This window comes from Seriola aureovittata, chromosome 1 (assembly GCF_021018895.1).
Source record: "Seriola aureovittata isolate HTS-2021-v1 ecotype China chromosome 1, ASM2101889v1, whole genome shotgun sequence".
Taxonomy (NCBI): domain Eukaryota; kingdom Metazoa; phylum Chordata; class Actinopteri; order Carangiformes; family Carangidae; genus Seriola; species Seriola aureovittata.
The window spans coordinates 20652712-20674828 of NC_079364.1; the positions used below are offsets into that span (position 1 = coordinate 20652712).

The 22117-nt window shown below is 39.1% G+C and overlaps 1 protein-coding gene across 1 annotated transcript in view; it reads right to left on the bottom strand.

The window, feature by feature from the left end:
- The window catches only part of ush2a (Usher syndrome 2A (autosomal recessive, mild)), a 205466-nt gene that overhangs the window by 39036 nt on the left and 144313 nt on the right, over positions 1–22117 (bottom strand). Inside the window, 5 exon segments of the mRNA XM_056372888.1 lie at positions 1350–1533; positions 3321–3428; positions 13379–13577; positions 18812–18966; positions 19155–19352. Of these exon segments, the coding sequence (XP_056228863.1) occupies positions 1350–1533; positions 3321–3428; positions 13379–13577; positions 18812–18966; positions 19155–19352 (844 nt within the window).

Consider the following 22117-nt stretch of genomic DNA (forward strand, 5'->3'; position numbering starts at 1 on the left):
AGAGAGAGCAAAGCAGTGTGTGAGTGTGATGGAGAGTGAGAATTTTATCATGGCATAAGGTTTCAGTGGGAGAATGAATTTAAACACTTCATCACTGCAAGATATTTACTTAAATGTAAACACCGCCTTGGGATATCAAAAGTAAAATGGTGTGTGTGTGTGTGTGTGTGTGTAGGTAATCGATGAGTGGGGCATTTGCATCTGTTTGGCTATGGATGTGGCTGTGTGTGTGTGTGTGTGTGTGTGTGTGTGCGTGTGTGTGTCCTGCGGGGCCAGCCAGAGGGAATAGGTTAATTCTCTCGTCATCTTAGACACTTCCTGGGCTGCCGAAGCAAAGTGACAGCTAATCAACATTGTCATAAATAATCAATGGCCACTTTGAGCTGTCTCATGCACAGACACATGCACACACAGAAAGGCATGCGTGGGTACACACACACACCCAGGCAAAAACACACACAAGTCTGCCTGGATAATGGGGCCGGTGCTCCCTGTGTAATTCTTGGCGCAGGGCTAAATTGGGAAAAGAAGGGAAGGAGGAAGGGAATGAGGTAAGAGAGAAAGGACAGGAGGGGAGGGAGGGAGAGAGGAAGGAGAAGTGAATAGGAAGTGAGGCAAGTGATGAGAAGTGAAGGGTCGGGACATAAATGCCTTCTGGCAGACTATCTGGAATTAGGGAAAATTAAACATCACACCCACATACGGTCCTATCTTCTTCCTTTCTTCCTTTCTCTTTCTCTTTCACACACATAGAGGAGACTGGAGTACTGCACGGTGTTATCCCAAGAATTCTATTTGGGGTAAAAAGGAATTGTCTCGGGAGAGAGAAGGAGCCAGGAGAAAGAGAAAGGGGAGGAAAGAGGGTATCATTTTGCACTCACATAATTAAAACAGAAAATCCATCTTGGAAAAAAGACACGGATTAGTAAAGGTTAAATGAAAATAAACAGATAAATAAAGTCTACGCTCCACTGCTGTCTGTAAGCAAAAAACAGATCTGATTGGTGATTTTAATGTGTGTGCGTGTGTGTGGTAATGTTTGCGTCTGTCATTGGTATGTCAAATATTTGCCCATTAAATGACACAAACAAACATATAGAGAGTGCAGTCCTGAGAGAGACACATGGGTGGGACGATAGGAGAGCTTTTATAACAGGGTGACCCCGAAACAAACACACTCAAACACACATACGTACACACAAATGGGAAAATTAGGAATTAAAGGGATGATTAATTATGTAGCTACAAGTGAAGTGTGTTTATGCATGTGTGTCTTCTACATATGAGCACACACTTGTACATGTTCGCATTCATGTGTGTGTGAAAGCGCGCAAGTGAGTGCTATCCACCTGCGATTTGGCAGGAGTTCAGTGTCGGTATAATTCTGGTCACGGTGGTCTCCGGTAAAAATAGTGTGACCGTCTCTGTTCAGTCTGTACTGAGAGATGTGTCCATTAGGCTGGGACGGCTGATCCCAGTACAGCTCCACCGCAGATGTGTTTATTATCAGGTGTCTGGGCCTTGACCATACACCTGGAGGAGCAAAAGAGGGAAAGAAAAGGAGGACATGAGCATTTCCCATATTCATTAATTGGCACCTATCATTAATTACATATACAATAAAATATTTACAATATACAATAATATTATTATAATCGTTAATATTACGTTTTTGTATTTTCTTTTAAAATATTGATAAATTCATATTGATGACTCAGTGAATCTCTAACAGATGTGGCTATTGCTCAGACACAGTTTGTATGTTGATCTTATTTTAAAAAAATGCTAATTTGCGTTGTCTCTTATAAACAGATACCAAAGTGCACAAAAGCACATCTAAAGTCTTTTTCTTTATTAACTGAGTATTGTCTCGTGGCTGGAGTCTGAGAATAGTGACATTTATTAGCATGAAAACGCAGATTATTAAATTATTGAGGCTACAATAAATTCCTACAGTGATTGAAATTATAATGAAATCAGGACAGGAAAAGAGCTCAGGAGAGGATGTGTTTGGTCAAATGAAATTCATTATTGAAGAATTTCAATTATTTGGACACAAATGATCTAAGACTCATCTATTTGCCTGTGTGCAGGAGGAGAGTTTAATTAACTTACTTCTAATTAAAATTGAATTGTTTACCAATATAGAAACACAAACATGTAGCAGATATGTTAATTCCAATCACACAGACAGATATATTTAAGATGACAAAATGGTGTGGTGGCATTGTGGCTGACATTGAGACACAAGGATAAGGGTGGGGTGGTGGCTGTGGAGAGGAGGAGCTAAAAAAGAAAAAATAGGAGGCCCATATAAAAATAAATAGAATGAAAGACAAAAGATCCAATAGATAGGTGCAGAGAAGGAAAGAATGAGATATTTAAATGGAAAAGAAATAGGAGAAAAACTGAAACCTAAGAGGCGAGATAAATGTGCAATAGGTTTCAAGAGTAGGAGAAACAAGATATAAAAGAAGCAGAGTGGGGAAGATGTGGAAAAAAGAAAACAGATGTGGATGGAAAAGATCAAGACATAGGAGAAGTGGATGAAGAGGGAAAATTATCCTAATTGAAGTTCTTTAATAAATAAAAATCCACAAAGCCATTTTAGTCAGACATAAGAAAAAAGGCTTCATTTCACTGTAGTCAACAGTGAGGAAGAAGAGAGAGAAAGAGAAAGGTGAAGGGTAGGTAGATCCACTGTAGGGAGACCAAAGAAGGACAAGAGAGGGGGATGATTCAAAAAAGGAGAGCAGTGGGAGGAGAAAGGAGAAGTGAGAAGAGCGGACAGGAAAAGGAGAAAAACATCCGAAAAGAGGAAATCAGTAAAGACGACACAGACAAAGGTAAATGGTAAAAAGACATTTACAAAATGTAAGAGATTGGTGAATGTCAATATTAATTAAAATGATAATATGTTAAAGTTGTGATATTGTTTTGGGTCCTCCAATTAATTAAATTAAACTATTACAATAATCAAATATATTTGAAAATGTCAGATATTTTGCCAGTAATCTACGTCAACGAAAGGCAAAAAATATACATAACCACAAATCTTTTGTAAATGTATGATTTCATGTATTCATGTCATATTTGACATTAGCGATGTACATTCATGTGAGAAAAATGTATGGCAGTTTTCTGTCTTACATCTGTGGAAGACCTGTGGGATTGGACTGACCGCTCATTTCTAAATAAATGTCACTGCATGAAATCAAACAGAGAATTCCTAAAATGTACAGTATATGTTCAATTAAGGTATAAAGTTTCTGCAGGAAGTGCGTGTGTGTGTGTGTGTGTGTGTGTGTGTGTGTGTGTACCAGCAGGGAAAGCTTGCAGGGTGTGTCCTGTGGAAGGTAAACTGGCTCCACATCCGACAGCTGTACAGGCCACCAGCACAAAACTGTAGTCTGTGTATGGCTGCAAACCTGTAGCATGCAGACTTGTGTGAATATATGCTTAAAACATCACAAAGGATCAATCTTACACTTACAAGTAAAAAACAGTTTTCAAAAAATGAAATGGACAGAGGGATAACAGAACAGTATAAGTAGAGAAAAGGGAAGAGAAGACCAACAAAATGAAAAACAGGCAAAAAGGTAAAAGAGAGGGAAAGCCTTCTCAGCCTGTATCACCCACTCTCCTCCTGACTGTTTTCTCTCTCTCTATCTGTTTCACTCTCCCTCCCTCTGTTCTTTCCACACTCTCAACGGATGGATCCATATCTGTCGGTGTTAAATTATGCATGCCATAACTCAATAATGAAACAACGTAAAGATGGGCAGCCGCGGAACTGACATGGGATAGGACCGGTCTAACGCTGTAATGTCATCAGCTTTTGATCTATGATAATTATGATACCTTGGTATGCGTTTAGGCTACAGCGTCCAGACATGATTTATTTATAGACACCTGCTATGCAGTCTAAAAGAAATCACATAGTGACTGAGTGATCCTTTAACTGCATCCACAGGCAATCAGTTTTTGGTGTGATATTCAACCTATTTTAGTAAGATTTAAAAACTGTAATCAGCTAAAAATCCTACATATTCTAAACAAAGTTACAACTAGTTTCTGGTTATTGAAAACCTTTTTTTCTTCACATGTATTTTCTGTCTTGTTCTTAATGTTAAGTGGATGGATGAGGATGAATGGATGGTTGCAAATCCTTAATGCTGCCATGGGGGTTGACTGGATATTTTATGGTCATTCACTTAGCCGACAGGCTACAACAGCTTACAAATCAAATTCAAAGGAAAATGAATGAAGTAAAACGACTATTTCAAAAGGATGACTGTGAGAACAGGCTTTGGCACATTATACACTGTGTTAAATTCTATGTTTCTGCCTTGAATCTGCATTCATATTAGGTGAAACAATAAATATTATTACACTATTTATGATGTCTGATGCATTACATAAACATATTTTAATATTTAGAAATGTCTAGTTGAGACTCAAAATAATGGATTTTTTTTCTAAATAAAAGTGAAATTTCTTCTATTTCATGGCTTTACTTCCATATGTTTAGTATCGAAGGGCAAATAGAGACTGGGGGACTCTTAAGCACCATATGTGAGATAGAATTAAAAGTCAATGATGTTTCGAATTAATTACATAAACGTATCACACCTGTAATTTGGTGAAAAAGGATCAAAATTCTAGCACTTGTAAAATAAACACCTTTTTTATATAATTTAGGTAATTATCTAAATTATCTATTGCTGTTTCCAACTGTGTATATTTGGAGGCTGACACCCTACTGTTTGGCTCAGCTGCTATATGTATGCCGGTACCCACCCTGTGTTGACCACATACAGCAGTGAACATGTACACACACGCACACACACATACAGACACACACACAGTCTAATGCACAGCGGAGTGCTTCGCCACGGTTTCCTCACGTCTCTTTCTACTGCTTAGCCTGCTTAACATGCCTCGCAGCCTGCCACGCTTAACCCAACCTCTGATCAATGTGTGTGTGTGTATGTGTGTATATGTGTGTGTGTGTGTGTGTGTGCGCACACACAAATGTTCTTACAATGTTGCCCTGTGTTTGGGTTAAATAAAGAAAATCTGCCAGCCATACGAAAGTACTAGGGTTGAAGCGTAAGGCTCTGTTACACTATTTAACTGCGCAACTAAGCGTGTGTATATGCGAGTGTGCACTCTAGCATAGTAAATGATATCTACACTGCGAGTGATGTCATTTGTTGCAACACTAAATAAAGCGGTAACCCTTGACTAGATTTTCGTACATACAGGCCGACAGTGTCCCGATGGGGCCAAAAACTGCGCTGACAACTGTGCTGTAATATTTTTACCACAGACCAACACTACACCACATGTGGCAATGGCTTCAGAAGTAAGGAAAATGTGTGCATAAACAGAATAACCAAAATGCTTTTAAATGCTGCCCTTGCCTATTAATTAAAGCCTAAATTCAGGTCAGGTAACACAGGGGACTGATTCTAGAGCATGCTTGTAAAAGTTGATTTATCAGTTCCGCCTTCAATGCAATGAGCTCACAGTCAGAAACTTGAAGAACTACAAGGCCAAATAAACTCTGTGAAGCATCACCTGATTCTCCAACCACTGTGTCTCATGCAATCTTAAATATAAACCAAACCAAGCACAGTTATACTTCTCATCCAATGTGTATGTGCAGCTGCATACAAACTCACACACAAACACCTCTGCTGTTTCTTAGTGTATTTCAAATTATCTTTAACACTCAGCCTGAAGAGGGCAGTGTTGTTCTGCTGGAGAAATAACACCGGATTGACGATGGTGAGTGAGTGTTAGTGTGTGTGTGTGTGTGTGTGTGTGTGCGCGCGCGCATGTGCTTGTATGCACATACCTGTACGTACGCTTACCCGTGCCTACACGTGTGCTTATGTGCTTGATTGTAGAAAGACAGAGGAAGCTTCAATCATTTTAACAGTGATCACTGGGAAGTGAAAAACAGGTGGAGGGCGTTTTGATGTGAGCAACCAGCGGCTCACTAACACATAGAGAGACAAGGCTGTAACTGTCATCGTAAGAGCTGGACACTGGAGACTGGTCTGTGTTTGTGTAAGGTAGAGAGACTTTGGCAGTAAAGACAGAGGAAAGAGTTGGTGCTTACATTCAAGTAAAAAGTCAAAGTGTGCATGGGAGAAAAACTCAAACAAGAGACTTGATTGTGAGACTATTGTGGAGTTCTCTTAAGTATGTGTGTGTGTTGCAGTGGTGCAGTAAAAATAACTGATTTAATACAGCATTTTATTGACAGGTTGCCAAGCCCTGTTTGCATTACAGACTATGATAGGATGATGGGCCTAGCCCACAAGACCATGCCAGTTACCTGATACACCACACAGTCAGAAAGAGAGAAAGAGAGAGAGAGAGAGAGAGAGATAGTGAAGTCAAAGAGAAGATGGAGAGAAAGTAGGAAAGCCATGCAGGAGAATAAGAGAGAGAAATGTGAGGACAGCTAAGACATGACGTGAAAGCAGCTGAGATGAAAAGAGAAGAAGAAGAGAACAGATGCATTAAGAACAAGGAAGAAAATGAAAGAAAGAGAGAGAGGAAAGAGAGATAGAAGAGAGCTTTGATAACACCTCTCCTAAATAATTAAGAGTTTGACTTCCTGTCTGTGGCTCCCTAATGCAGAGACTGTCTGGAATGGAACAATGAGATCAGGTTCTCTCTCTCTCTCGCACGCACGCACGCACACACGCACGCACGCACGCACGCACGCACACACACACACACACACACCCATTAAGACTACATGGTAAATTCCATGCCATTTCCAAGTTGCTGCTCTGAACTGTTAAAATCCAGATTTTATAACCAAAATGACCAAACACATAAGCTAAAGACAAAGACTATGTTCTGACTTCAGCTATATTAACTTGTAAAATTATTGCTCAGAGAGAAAGTTAAAAGAGACAGAATATCTTTCTTATTTAGTTTCTCACACAGCCTCCTTCTGGGTTACACAACAGTTTTCACCTATTGTATTTCCTGAAAACGTATTTGAGGCAGGCTTATATTAGAGGCAGGTCTTTATTTATAATTACATCTGTTTGAAATGTATAATTGGTCATACCAGTGTTTTAGTATAAAGCCTTGTTTTCAGTCGCTCCTGTTAGTCATGTTAAAGTTAATTACATATTAATACAAACTCAGTACTTCCTGTATCTGTTCCAAATTAAAGCCCTCTAGTGTCTCAGTGGACAGAAACCCTTAAATTCTTATCAGCACTTTTATTGCTGTGCTGCAGTAAGAATATCATCTCATTTTCGGTTACTGGTGTTTCTGTTTTTTACATGCTATTCAGATCTGCAGTTTCGTGATCTAAACAGTCACCAGTAGCTTCTCTCTCTCCTGCTTCCTCTGCTTGGTGTGACGTATGTTTAGTTATTCCTCTGCCTTCTTTAGTAATAATAATACATGTAATGAAAGTGGTTCATTTTCTGTAATGGAGGAAAGGCTAAATGAATCGGGAAACCAGGGTGACTGCCCAACTGGTGTAGCCCTAAGCCCATGGTTGGCACTCATATACAGTCCAGCCATATATTAAGTTTATACCAAGTCTTGTCTGAAAAAGTCTCTGAATCTAGCGACAAATGGGCTGAATTGGCAACACTGCAGGCTGTAAACGATCCCTAATAGGACCCATTGGTGCCAATTTAATTTGAAAGAGCAATGGCCAATGGGGAAACTCCAACTCAGTCACATGGCATTCTGCTGACCCATGGTCCAATGTTAGAAATATAACACTCAACTCTATCACTCACTCAGTCACGGACATTTATGAGTGGCGAATGAACTGGCCTCGCTATTGTGGTCCACCCCAAAAAAAAGAAGCACATGCAAGTACACATACAAGTGTAGAAGACAAGGCCAGACAGTTGAGAGAGAAAGAAGAAGAATGTGTGTTGTTTTATTTTCAGGATAATCTTGAGCTAAATTTTTGATGACAAAAATGATAATGTAGAGAACATGTAGGCCTAAATCCTGAGTGTCAATGTGTCACTCCTATTTCTAATTTCTTCTTTAACCAGTTGCTGAGTTTCATTTACACAAATTTAACTTAAAATAAATATTTAAATATGCATTTATTTTTCTTGATTATGTTAAAACCAATTTGTATTAGTTTATATCTGTTAACGCTGAAAAAAAAACAACTTCTTTTCATCTTTTCAGTCTTCCTCAATTCTCTGACAATACATCCCTGTCCCTTTCCTTTATGAAGACAACAGAAGGACAGACTTTGGACCTAAACAGGAGTGAGGGTTCTGGCAGGATCAACTCAGCTCGGTAAAGTGGATCCAGTATATCACAGAGAACAAGCTTCTTTATTGCTACCTGTCCCATTGAGCTCCACCATTCAACTGCAGGCCTGCTGAACTAAAGTTAGAAACAGAATTAATGAAAGTGTTACAGGGTGTGATTGTTAACTAGCTGGCTGAAAAACTCTTTCAGTATTGCTGACACTACTGACAAAAGACAGATTCAGGATACATATGATACATGATAAAGATTGTTTTCCATCTCCTCTACTCCTTTTCCCATGTCTACATGCTTGTACCTATGGCATGGACCAATCACAGCATGGACTGTGGGGGAAACGCATTAATAAATAAAAGAACATACTCTATTCCCTGCTGTTCTGAATTAATAATGAGCCTACAAAAGACCAATTAAACACATGATTAATGCCATAATCTATATAATTGCAGGCAATAATTCATTGTGAGCTAATGATAGCAATACTTAATATCGATTCACACGGGGTGTCTTTGTACAGTAGTGCTTAATTCTTTCAGTGAAGTGTCTCTTTTCAGAACTGCTAAAAATGCTATTAATAAGAGTCTATTTCTTGCTTTTCCTAAGGCAAATCAATGATTAAACAGGAAATAGTAAAAGCCAAAATGTTTTTTAAATATTTTTAGATTCTGGCATCATGGAGGCCGCTGCTTATTTAATTTTAAGTACAACACTGTGAACCAGTTAAAAGCATCATCACAACCTGCAACATCCACACTGATATTAGGACTACAGAATGAAAGATTCAGTGTTGATTAAAGGTGCACTTGCCACGCTTTTATCCAAAGCAACTTACAAGTGAGGGACATCACTAAATCTTCAGTGCAGTAAGAGACCTTGGTATAAGTACTTAGTACTACATCTATTTAATAAGTGCAAGGAGATCAAGTAAAGAAGTGCACTGAAAGTGCATAGTAAGCGCTTTTTATATCTTTATTATAAAGTAACAGGTTAATTTAAATAATAATAATAATAGTATTATTATGTTTGTATGTATGAATTAATTTATATGAACTTTTCTTGATAAATTAATACCTCACAGACTAAAGAAAATACTCCATCGGGAGGGGGCATCTTTGGCCCCACAGATTTATCAGATCAAATAAATTACAACATTGCAAGAGTGATTCAATCTAAAATCAACATTTTTGTGGCTAAAAAAAGAACATTTATCCAATTTCTGTGGTTTGAGAGAGTGAGTGTGTGAGCTCTTTGAGTGTCTGTCTCTGAAAGTGGTGAGAGCCGTCAGGGAGACGCAGAGAAGATGAATAATGGCATATTAAACATTAAGGATGAGGGAGTAGCACAGCAATTATTTCTGTTCATATTTCACTGAAAACACTTAGTTACATCCATCCACCTTTTCATGTGTCCCACTCCTTTCTCCTTTTCTCCTTCAATCTTTTTTAAAAAGAGTTATTCTGTGCATCTTCACCCCTTCAGTTTGTCTAATCTTTTTGTAACTCCATCTTTATTTAATTTTGCTGCTGAAATTACTCCCCACCTCTCTCCCTCTGCCTACCTCTATCTCTGTTTCACTTTTCACTGAAGAGTTTTTGTATTTCAACAGCTATCATTTAATGGCAGTTACTCATTACCGTAACATCACATTCGTACATACAATATGTAGAGGAACATTTAAGTCCATATATGCACTATCTGTGTGTATGTGCCTGCTGGGGATGAGTGTGTAAAAGACAAACACAACATAAGACAAATGTAATAGAAACAACATAAACTATAGCCTAAAAACACAATATCAATATTTTGAAGTTCATATGCAATATAAAATCAAAGATTGCTGATAAAGTATATTGATTTAATCTAAATACAATTAGCATAAAGAAAGTGAGAATGAAACAAAAGCCTATTTCTTCAGTTGAAATATATAAATATAAATAGTAGGGTTGTTCTGAGCTGATCAGCAGAACAGGAACCATTCAAGGTTTTTGATTAACCTGCTATTGCTATAAAAAGTTGATTTGTGTTCCTTTGTTACAGTGAAACTGATTTTCACTCTCTTACTCTCGTTGCTATACATTAAAACACTAACATATTCCTAATATATGCAAGTATTGTGACAAAGAGAGCTGTGAAGTGGAGAGAGACAGAGAGGAAGAGAGAGAGAGAGAGAGAGAGAGACAGAGAGAGAGGGAGAGAGAGAGAGAGGGAGAGAAAGTGAGAGATAAAGAAAGAGAGAGAGACTGGTCGAGTAGTGGTTTTGGCTGAATACGCAGGGTTCTCCAGTGTCTCACTGGGGTACAGGGAAATTTCACACACACATGCTGGTTGCTTACACTGGCACATGGGGCTGGTACAGTATTACAACACATTACCATCTCTATTTGGCATTGTTTGCTTTGCCTCATGCCTACACATACAAACACACATGCTCGTGTGCACACAACTCCTGACCATACAAGCCAACCACAGGCACCATGGGAATAGTCTATTGGCTACTGGCAAAGCCGACGCCTGGTCTGAGTCCAAGACAGAGCAGAGAGGAGCTGTGAAGGGAAATGCCAATGATTTCAGCTTCAAAAGATGTCATCACTTGATCATATGTAGAAATTTAAAGGGGGCTAATCAAATCAGCTTTGAAATAGTTCATATTTGAAGTGAGCTATTTGAGTCCAAAAAGACAGTAAGTATGTCTTCTGTGATAAAATTATCACATCATATATTATTCTATTGGTATTTGTCTGTTTTCTCCAATTATGTTTTGTTTTATACAGACAACTAATATTTGTTTAACAGTGCTTCATGCAGATGTTTGTGTGTGTGTGTGTGTGTGTGTGTGTGTGTGTGTGTGTGACGGATGGCAGAGGGCCAACAACACTGCTCCTCCTCAGGGTAGATAAAACAAGACTCACAAATCACCTAGTCCTGACACCACCATGTTTGTGTGCAGATCTACAATACATTAAGACGAGCCAACACTTTTGTTTGTGTGCCTGCTTTACATCTGAGTGTTTTATTAGAGCTCTGTGTCTCAAACTGCTTTTGTTCTGCTGTGCATTCATGTTTGTGTTTTCTCAAGTTTGTATGTACAATCCTGGAAATTATTGGTACCCCAGAATTTTAAGTACAGGATTTAGCATGTCCTCAGAAATAAATATAAATTAACCAATTTTGTATAATCAAAATATTATAATAAAATTTCCACTTTTTTGAACAAAATAAAACCAAAAATTGCACAAGAGTGAAATAATACAAACACAAAATATATCCTGGACACAAGTATTGGCACCCTTCACTGATATTTGGTTGCAGAAGCTTTGACAACAATGACAGCCTCTAAACCATCTAGAAGCTTCTTGCACCTGTCTGCAGGTAGTTTCTGCCATTCTTCCATTTCTGTGTGTGTTCAAGCTCTTTTAAGTTTACAGGAGTCCTTTTTGCAATGGCAAATTTCAGTTCGCTCCAAAGGTTTTCAATGGGATTTAGGTCAGGTTCATCGTTCATCGTTTTTTTTCCAGCCACTCTTTTGTGCTGCTGGTTGTGTACTTTAGGATGTTGTCCTGCTGAAACACCCAATACCTTCGCTTCTGACCTAGTTTTCTGACACTGGGTAACACATTTCACTCTGAAATGCCTTGGTAATCTTCTTATTTCATGATTCCTTTGAAACATTCAGTGCCTCCAGTACCAGAGGCAGAAAAGCAGCCCCCGCAACACGATAGAACCTCCACCATGTTTTATTACAGGTCGGGTCTTCTTATGGACTTCAATTTGTTGCTTATACACAAACTGATGCACTGCATTCCCAGAGAGCTCTACTTTGGTTTCATCTGTCCATAGACCATTATCCCAGAGAGGCTGTGGCTTATTTATGAAGGTTATTGTAAACATTAGTCTTGCCTTTTTGTACCTTTCCTTCAATAGTGGTGTCCTCTCTGGCTTTTGCCCATGGAGCCTTCCCTACTTGCTTTAGTGGATGGTGTATGGTACAGACTGAAAACAGCCACTCCACATTGCTCCCAGTCTGCCTGAAGCTCTTTAGATGTTTGTGTGGAACCTTCGCAGACTTCTCTCAATGATTTTCTTCTTAGTGTCACGTCCTGGAGGAGTCTTGACAGTTTTATAACTTTGAAACTTCTTGATAACATTACAAACTGTTGAACCAGGATTTTTAGGGTTTGTTTTGTAGTCCTTGGAGTTGTTATGTTATTTTAATAGCATTTCTGATGCTCTCACACAGGTCTCATGTTTTTGCTATTGTGAAAAAGAAGCTGGAAACAATCAGCCCCTTTTTATGTTAATTAACTTTGGACATTTTATCAAATATTCTGGTTATACTATATTCTTGGTTCATTTGCATATATTTCTTAAGATATTTTAAATTCTGTACTTAAAATTCAAGGGTGACAATATTTTCAACCAGGATTGTGTGTGAGCCTGATCTTGTGTACACCTCTCTACTGAGTTTGAGTGTCCTTCCGGCTCATTGTGTTTTTGTTTCTTCTGTGTGTGTATGTGCATGTGAGTATGTTTGTGTCTGTGTAAGAAGTTGGGCCAGAGAGAGTGTGATGGGAACCAGGTGTAAATTCATTTATTAGATGGCTTTCAGAGACCAGCATACATAAATAAATGCATGACAAAGGAAAAGAGAGAAAGGGGAGGAGAGGATTTGCCAGGTAAGAAGGGAGGAATAGGAGTAGAGATGTGTAGGAGAAGTGTAGAAGAAGATAGGTAAGGAGAAGAACAAGGTGAGGAGGTAAGAGGACAGAGAAAGAAGTGAGAGCTGAAGAAACAATATTAGATGTGAGAGAGCAGAAGCAAAAGAGAGCAAAGGGGAAGAGAAAAAGAAAACACAGGGAGAACACAGTAAAGAAAGAAACTAGAACTGAGAAGAGAAGGAACGGACGAGAAGGGTGAAAACAGAGAGGAAGAGAAAGCAGGTAAGGGAAGGAAAATAATACAAAGAAGTGAGTACAGATGAAAGAAAGAGAGAAAGAAGAAAGAAAGAACAAAAAGACAGAGAGAGTTGAGGACTGGAGAAAAAGGGAGGAAAAAGTGAGCAGATAGCAGCAGAATGATACAACATGTATCTTACCAGTCACAGTGTAATTTCTGGGTCCATCAGTGTGCGTTACTATGGTTCCAACACCTGTCTGGTTCAAGTGGTATTGCTGTATGATTCCTTTGGGATGAGTAGGTTCAGACCAGCTCACATGAAGGGAGGAGGGACTTAAAGCTGTTACCACTGGAGGCTGCACACCCTCAGGGACACCCTGGACTGTGACTGCCACCACCTAAACACACACGTGGACATGGAAACACACAAAGAGGCTCAGAAGCAGACACACAGATGCTAACAGAAGGAAACACACACATACGATATAAAATATAACACATTTCTGATATTTTACAGAATGTAAAAGTAGTCAATAACAGATGGATTTCTGCTGTCATCATTTATGAACGTAATTAACATGATCACAACCTAATAAAATGCTGCATCTAAATTCAGGGCTTCTCTTTTTGAGGTAATAAAGACCGTGTTAACAATAGAAGAAGACATTTGCAGGTGCTGGTGCAATTTATTTCCAAAAAAATAAAACAGAAAGATGAGTAAAATGTGGACAGCAAGACATTATGATGATACAACTTACAGCTAAATATGGCCAAAAAAACATCCACTATGCATGCTATGGAAAAACCATACTACAGCACCATGAGCTGTTGTATTTGACCAACACAGTGAATGTACTGTTACATATTACTGGCAATTTTACCAAGAGCGGTATACCAGTCTGAGAATACTGGACATTAACAGTTTGTTGTTTCCAGTTGAAGGATCATCTCTCCAGAATGCTATTCTATCACCCATTCTGATAGCGACACAGATGCCCTGCCTTAAATGATCTGCTCGATTTAACATTTGTGCATGACAAAGAATCCTATTGAAAACTGTTTCAGCAATGCCACCTGTAATAAGCTCTTTAATTATGTTGGCGGTGGGGAAAAAACATAACAAATCATCAAGCAATCCCCTGTTAGGCTCAGGTCATACAAAAAAACTGCTGCTTTTTCGTACATTTTTGTGAGTGACCATCTTATTGTAAATTCCTAGTGTAGTATCTGTTGGCCCCTGTGAACACTGGGTGAATGTGGAGACCACAGAATCACAGGGCAATCTGCTGCTAATGGCAACAGGGATATCCTGCCTTAATAGACTGTCACTAGCACTTCCCCCACCTGTCCTACACAGTGCTATGCAATTAGAACACTGCTACTACAACTATGGAGACACACATGCACGTGCACACACATAAACATACACAGGTACATGCAGGTATACACACACAAACACAAAGAGGTGGAGGGGAGCAAACAGAAAAGGAGGCAGAGAAGAAGAAGATAAGGAAGATGCAGGGGAAGTGTGTTTCAGTGTGCTTTCAACTCAGATGCCTGTCAATATTTTTGCTCAAAATGTAAATAAAAGCCATATAACCAACCTAAGTGGTGCTTTGGTGGACAGCTTAACTCCGATTTACAGAAATTAGGACCCAGTGTTGAGCAGTACATGGATACGGGAAGATTACAGTCAAATGTGGTTACTAAAGAGATAGATGCACATGGGTAATCTGGATTCCTTTTGGGGTGCAACTAACTAACTAGTGATGCTACCTATCTGTCTTTGATCCTGTTTGATTTAAAATGTTTGATCCATGCATAGTTTATCAACAGGGTAGACTGAATATCTGTATACATGAAAAAAAACATGCTTCACTAGGATACTCTTCATCCAGTCCTTCTCTCTGTATTCAATGGAATGGAAACATGGAGGGACAGAGGAAAATGGGGTTGTGAGAGGCATACAGAAAAGAGAGAAGGGGGAATACTGGACACCAGATGACAGTTGTTGTAAAAGAGAAACTTGTGTTTAGATAGTGGGAAGGAGTGAGGATGAGAGAGGTTAAAAAAGGAAAGAGACAACAGTTGGGAGAAACTGGAGAGTGCAGCATTAAGATGGGGAATGACAGGAGACGAATAGCAGAAAGAACAGGACAAAAGGATGCGAAGACAGAGGAGGACCAATCGCTGTTCCTTCCTCTCTAAGTGACCAACCGTATTAGATCAGCACCTTCTGTTGTCACAGCAGGTGTGTGTTTGTGTGTGCCTGTGTTTGTTGTGCTGTGCCTGTGTGTGTGTATGTGTATGTGTGAGGGGGCTGATGCCAGGTAATTGCAGTGGTGTATTAGGTTAGCCCAAGTTATCCCATAATTGGGACTGTTTGGCCAATTTTCACTGGTGTACAAACTAATTCCAACTCACTCCCCTTCCACCCTGTGCTCGGAGTGTGTGCTTGTTTGACTGAACATATGTATGTGTGAGAAAGAGAGGTGGACAGAGAGAACATGGAAGACAAAGACTGAGTTTGTGGTGTAACTGCGTATAGCTTTATGAGGGGACAGTAAAAGACCACTTTTCCATTCAAGTGAATGGACAGAGTTCTCCTGTTGGTCATGTAGTTCTCCTCTAAATGGAGAAAGTTTCCAGCCATGCAGATAAAACAGGACAATGTGCAGACATTAACTTAAAATCACGTGTGCAGACACCCACAATTTAAACTTCTCTTTTTCTCTTTTCACCTGATGAGCCAATACCCAGAGTTATTGCTTATCACTTTGTAGTAAAGCAATTATGGGTTGTATATCTCTTTATATTTCTTGACCTCAACAAGTCTCTCCTCATCCATGGGTCACACAGCGACAGTCAGCGACAGACAGCAACAAAGACAGCAAGAGGTGAGGAGAGGGAAGTCGAGCTACTACGGGAGGTGGGAAGTACAAAACAGCCTTTTCCCTGGAAAAATATTTGACGCGCTACAGCACACCTAGCTGCCGCTGAGCCGCCACCGGTGTGAGGGTTGTACATAGATAATAATTGGGGTGGCTGTTTTGACACATGCTGTTCTGCAGCGCTATGTTTTGGTCTCATCAGGTCAATTTTATATGATATATATATGATTTATATTTTATAATTGTAGTCACTTAAACAAAGTAAAGTTAGACCACAGATAAGAAAGGACGAATGAATGCACTTTACTATTCCTACCACAAGCAAACAAGTTCAGACACTTAGCCTACTAGTCCACCCAGTTTGAGATAGCAGAGAAATAAAATAAATGAGCTAATGTTGTAGAGTGAAGAACCAAAAGATCTTTAGTTTTCAGAAACTACAGCTTAGTTTAAGTGAAATGACCTTATTGTTCAATATGGACAAAGACATTGCGACAATGAAATGATAACTGCTATGTTTGATTGAGATGTGTAAGTATTATGGTATACATTATGTAGTCTAGTGATTGGCAGGTCACCTTAGCATCAGATTTTGCACAGGTTTACGAGCTTTACCTGGGCTCCACTCTTTGCACTGGTCTGGCTGCTCACGCTCTAAACATCACAAGAGTAATGACTCTAAACACAGTCTACTAGTTACTTACAAGTGGCAGCCTAATCATAGGATGTCCACTGATATTTGAGGATGTCTTTGAGGGAGCCAGCCACAGTAATGTGGATGGAAATGCAATTATATTCACAAATCAACATGTACTATCACTTGTAATACATTTACAGAGACAGAATCACAATGTGTGTAAATTGTGATTCTGTTACTGTCTTATGAGAATTGTTATACATCTTTCTTTCTCTCTTTATCTCTCTGAAATGTACCACTCCTTCCTTTATCTGTGTCCTACATCCATTCATTCCTATTTCATCCATGTCATCTTTCTCCCCAGAATTCATTTATTGTATACATTAATCCATCCATCATCTATTTATCTATCAACCCCTCATAACTAGTTCAACAAACTGTACCTCCATCTCATCCTCCATCATCAACCCCTCCATTGACAGAGCTGCAGGCTTCCTCTTTACGTAAGAACGTGCTCATCAAAATAATGAGATGTTAAATTAGCTTTAAAAAAAAAAGCCACAAAGACAATTTTCAACGTGAGCTTTCATCACCTCTAAGCCGGAGAAATTAATTGTTGTGGTGATATCAGCTCGGCTACAGCCAGAAAGATAGCAGGGGGGAGTTCTGTGTGAAGCTATTATGGACGCTATCACAAACATCAGGTAGGCTCAGCAAATCCAGAGCCTCGCGTACAGAGGGAGAGCGGAAACAAGGCTAAATAACAACTTGTTCCGACACGGGAACAGTACAGAGTTCACACAGTATGGAAACATCACACACTGTAATTTCTTAGCAACAAAAGTCAGGCAAGTTTAGAATTTGTAAAATATCACTCGCACAACAACCATGTACCTGAATCATGTTGCAAACAGTGTTTAGACATCAGCATCTGATGCGGCTTTTACAAGAGGGTGAAAGGGCATTTAGCTGAAAGGTCCTGACCAAACAATGGATCAGAGGAGCGGCAAAAGACCAATGCTGCAAGGTTACTTTTGTAAATTTACCTAGTGTGAAGTAGTAAGTTGCATGTCCAAGCAATTTCTCCTTGACAGAGAAAGGGAAAAAAATTTTGCACATTTGTATTTAGATAGGTGTGTGGGAGAATAAGAATAACATTGTTGAATATTATGGTAAATGTACTGATTATTGTATTATAAGTGGGGATGAAGCTGATTTTTGTTCCTTGACAAGAAAAAAAAAACACTGACAAGACACTGGCCCAACATTGATTAACAAAACATCAACATATGTATTTTCTCCTTTCATCTATCAGATAATGCAAATAGCAATTAAAAGAGCGAGCAATGTTCACTCTGATTTCTCTCTCTCACACACGCACACACCAACATACTTTTTTTAGGCCTCTTTCTTGTCCTTCAAGTGATACACTTAAATTAAAAGACTGAACTAAAATACTGAGTAAAGTGGTGCTCAGTTCAGTGAAGCTCAGTCCATCTTTAGAGGAGCCATCAGATAATCATACAGGGGAATAATGTCTTTATAAAAAGGGGTGCTACAACAGTAATGTTTTGGAAAGTGTGCGAGAGTGTGTGTGTGTGTATGTGGATAGATTGGTGTGACACAGAGACAGAGCTCTACATTTAAGGCTGGCAGGACAGAGACCATCAAATAGCAGTTGGAATAGAGTTGGAATCAACAGAACAGACAATTCTTTTCCAGTTAAAGGTGGATCTTACTGTCTTTTTGTACAAAATATCTACAATATTACTTTACAATGTTATATTATAACAATTAAGGACATTGCAAGTGTTGCTAATCAGTGCGAGACACTAATTTGTTTTCTCAGTAGCTGATACGGGGATTTCAAGCTTTATGAATAGGCAGGGCAGCCCAGTTCTGTGTATTTGCTTTGAACGCTCCCCCTGAAACTCCCCGAATAACTTCAATACTGATACAGACATGGCATCATATTTGAGGGACAGGTAAACATGAGGTTAGCCACATATGCTGCTAATGAGCTAATACTGTGATGTAACATAAAAAATGTTAGTCTGACAAAGCAAAACTATTATAGCACTGACCCAAACATAAAAAGTCTTACCTGTGTGCTGTCTGTACAACCAGCCCGGTTACAGACCCTCAGCTGGTAGCTGTATTCCTGAAAAGGCCTGATCCCACCCACATCAGTGAAACTATTTTCATCACCACAGTAACGCTCTTGTCCATCCCGCAGTATAACATAGTGGGTGATGTTCCCTGGTAAAATGGTAAAAGTGGTTTAATTTTTGACAATTAATGGCAGATTTTTCTCAATATCTATATCTTTGAGTCTACATGCACATTAATCATAAATAGCCGTCTACTGATGTTAATTAACTGATCAACAGAGAAGGCTTTTTATTACTAGTTTAACATCCAAACACTAGTGACACACATATACACACCATTAGGCCGTGCAGGTGCTTGCCATTGTAACTGGATGATGTCATCGCGTTCACCAAGGCGACTCCAGCGGGGCGGTGCCACACCCCATGGTTTGTCTTCACTGGTGGTCACTGTTGTAAAATCACTGGCGCCTCGTCCAAAACTGTTCCAGCCCCTCACTCTATACTCATAGGTGGTGAAGGGCTCCAGGTTAGAGTCTATTTAAGAGTAAGAAAGGACAGAAGAAGGGGAGCAAGCAAGACAAAAAAATAAAGTATGATGGGAGGCAAGAAAATATCAACAATAATCTGTCAGTAAGATTGTCAACACATTGGTTAATGAATATCACCATTTACCAACACCATAACATCTGCAGTATATCTGCAGTAGTGTAAGTTCTAATTCCAGTATGCAAACAATCATGTTGTAAAAAGGTCTATCTAAAACAGCTCATTTTTTCATAAAAAAATATGGGACTGATAGAAACAAGACCTATATTTATTGTGGTTAAAAGTAACCGGAAAATATCCAAAATAATAAACATCACGACATGGAGTTTGTATCACCTAAGATTTGATTTCTTTGGTGCATTTCATTTTAATGAATGATGTTTGTGAATGGGGATAAGTTGCAGTAGTATGCGACATGGCTTCAGCACAGAGCGAAGGGATTCAAAATATACTTGTGAGGTCCTCACCAAGCAGATTACAAATTTAAAGACAGCATGTAGCAAAGTAATTCTGATGGATTTGTGCACAGTATATGCTATTCATGAAACACATGACAGATGTGCTTATAAATAACATAGTAACAATAGTTCCATCGTTGCAACTGTACTGGGAGTTGTATTGCCAATGTACGCGCATGTTACAACATGAACATACACGACATACACTACACCACATACTGTACATGTATATGCACTATCACAGGTGCATAGTCGATTTCAGGCCTGAGGCATTCTGGGAGATAGGTTGTCACGGCCCTTCTGGTGAGATATACATACAGGACCATATATACATACAGATGCACGTGCACACAATTACACACATATGTGCATTATTTTTAGGAGTGTTAAGGGACTACTGCTGTAAATGAGACCATGCTTTAACCACCGGTCTGGGACTTTTGTCTTTACTACTGTGATAACTGAAGCAGGAAAATACACATAGTGACACACACATGTAAATAAAACACTTCATGTGTTTGCATACATACATGCCTAAAAACTGTCATTCTGCGTTTGACTGGATTTATTGATTATAAATATAAGTTGTGTGTGAACACAACAGTATGTATTTAAAACATTAATTGTGGCGCTATGCGTTATCTACCTTAGGTTTTTCTCCCAGAGAAGTATAGCATATCATATGTGTGTGAGTGTGTGTGAGTGTCTGTGTGTGTGCATGAGAAACATCTGGTGTATGGTGGGTGGCGACAGCTTTATGTGCCTCTGCCCAGATGGTGTCACAGCATCACCTAGAAACTCTTATCCTAACCACCCCATGCCCCCCCCACTCCTGCCTCCCCAACACACACACACACACACACAACAGAAAAACATACACAGAACAATATTCACAACAGAGGGACACTTAAATAGTAACTAAATTGACACAAATACACACAAAACACATGTAATTATAACCACCCACACACATATAACACACACAACCACAATTAGTTTTGATTAAACAGATGTAACTACCCAGATAAATGGTGTGGACAGACAAAAAATCCTGACACCTACAAATACCAACACACACACACACACACACACACACACACACACACACACGCACGCACGCACGCACGCACGCACGCAAACGCACACGCACACTCCTACTCCCTTTGGGCTGATAAATAGTACAGAACATTGAAATAGCTTTTAAGCGCCCATCTCTAAGTTTTAATGACACACAAGTGTACAGCACAGAGAGAGTTACCACGTTACAGCTATTAATGTACATTGCAACAGCTGCCTTGGTGTGTGAGTGAGTGTGTGGAAGGGCATCTGTCTCTAAAGCCCGTTGATTGCAGCGGCCGACACATTTAGAGTAAATGCAGAATTGGTTTCTGCAAGCTCTCATTTTCTATGAACAATGTTATTCACAGATGGGTACATCCTGTATTAAGGCTGTCATGAAATCAGATTTTCGCAACACGATTATCATGGCCAAAAGAGTTCCAGATAACAATATTATTGCGATATCTCTACAAAAATGAGGTAATTATAATAATGATAATGCTATCAGTCAAATTCATCTTTAACTTTGTTAATTGTGTGTTTTGTGTCTTTTCTGGCAAGAGTCTGTAACCATAACTGTACAAAGGCTAGAAAAACAACAATAACACTTAATGGATAGTGAAAAGGCAACAAGATAAACTGATAAAAGATCCACAAGGCTGTCATCACAATATTATCATAATATTTGTATTATCAACACAATACCAATATTTCATTTTTTATCACAGTTATCATCAATGCCAGTACACTGCGACACCCCTACTGTGTATTAGTTGTTGTAGTGTCTGAGAGGACTGAGGTGAGAGTCTGGATTTCCAGCAGTCATAGGTCAGAGTGACGGACGCAAATGCATTCTGGTCCAAATGTTTAAAACTCAAATACATCACGACAATGTTGCTGAACTGAGGCATTCATTTTTTCATCATATTTCAACTGCAACATTATGTAAAAGAAAGCTATATCAAAGGTGGAAGGTGTACAGAAGCTTATTGTGTGTTTTCACTCAGGTAACTTGATTTGATACTTGAAACTACAAATCTGGATAAGAAGAGCCCCCTCAAGACTTCCTCTGGGAATGAGTAGTTTGAAATAAGCAGGTGTTTAATCTGCCTGGCTGATCACTAACTGACTCACAAGCAGCTAAAACTTTAGTTTTTCAAAAATGTCAACAAATGTTTGAGGCAGAGTGCAGTGATGAGCAGTGATGACTTGAAGAGGAAGCTCACAGGAGGGATT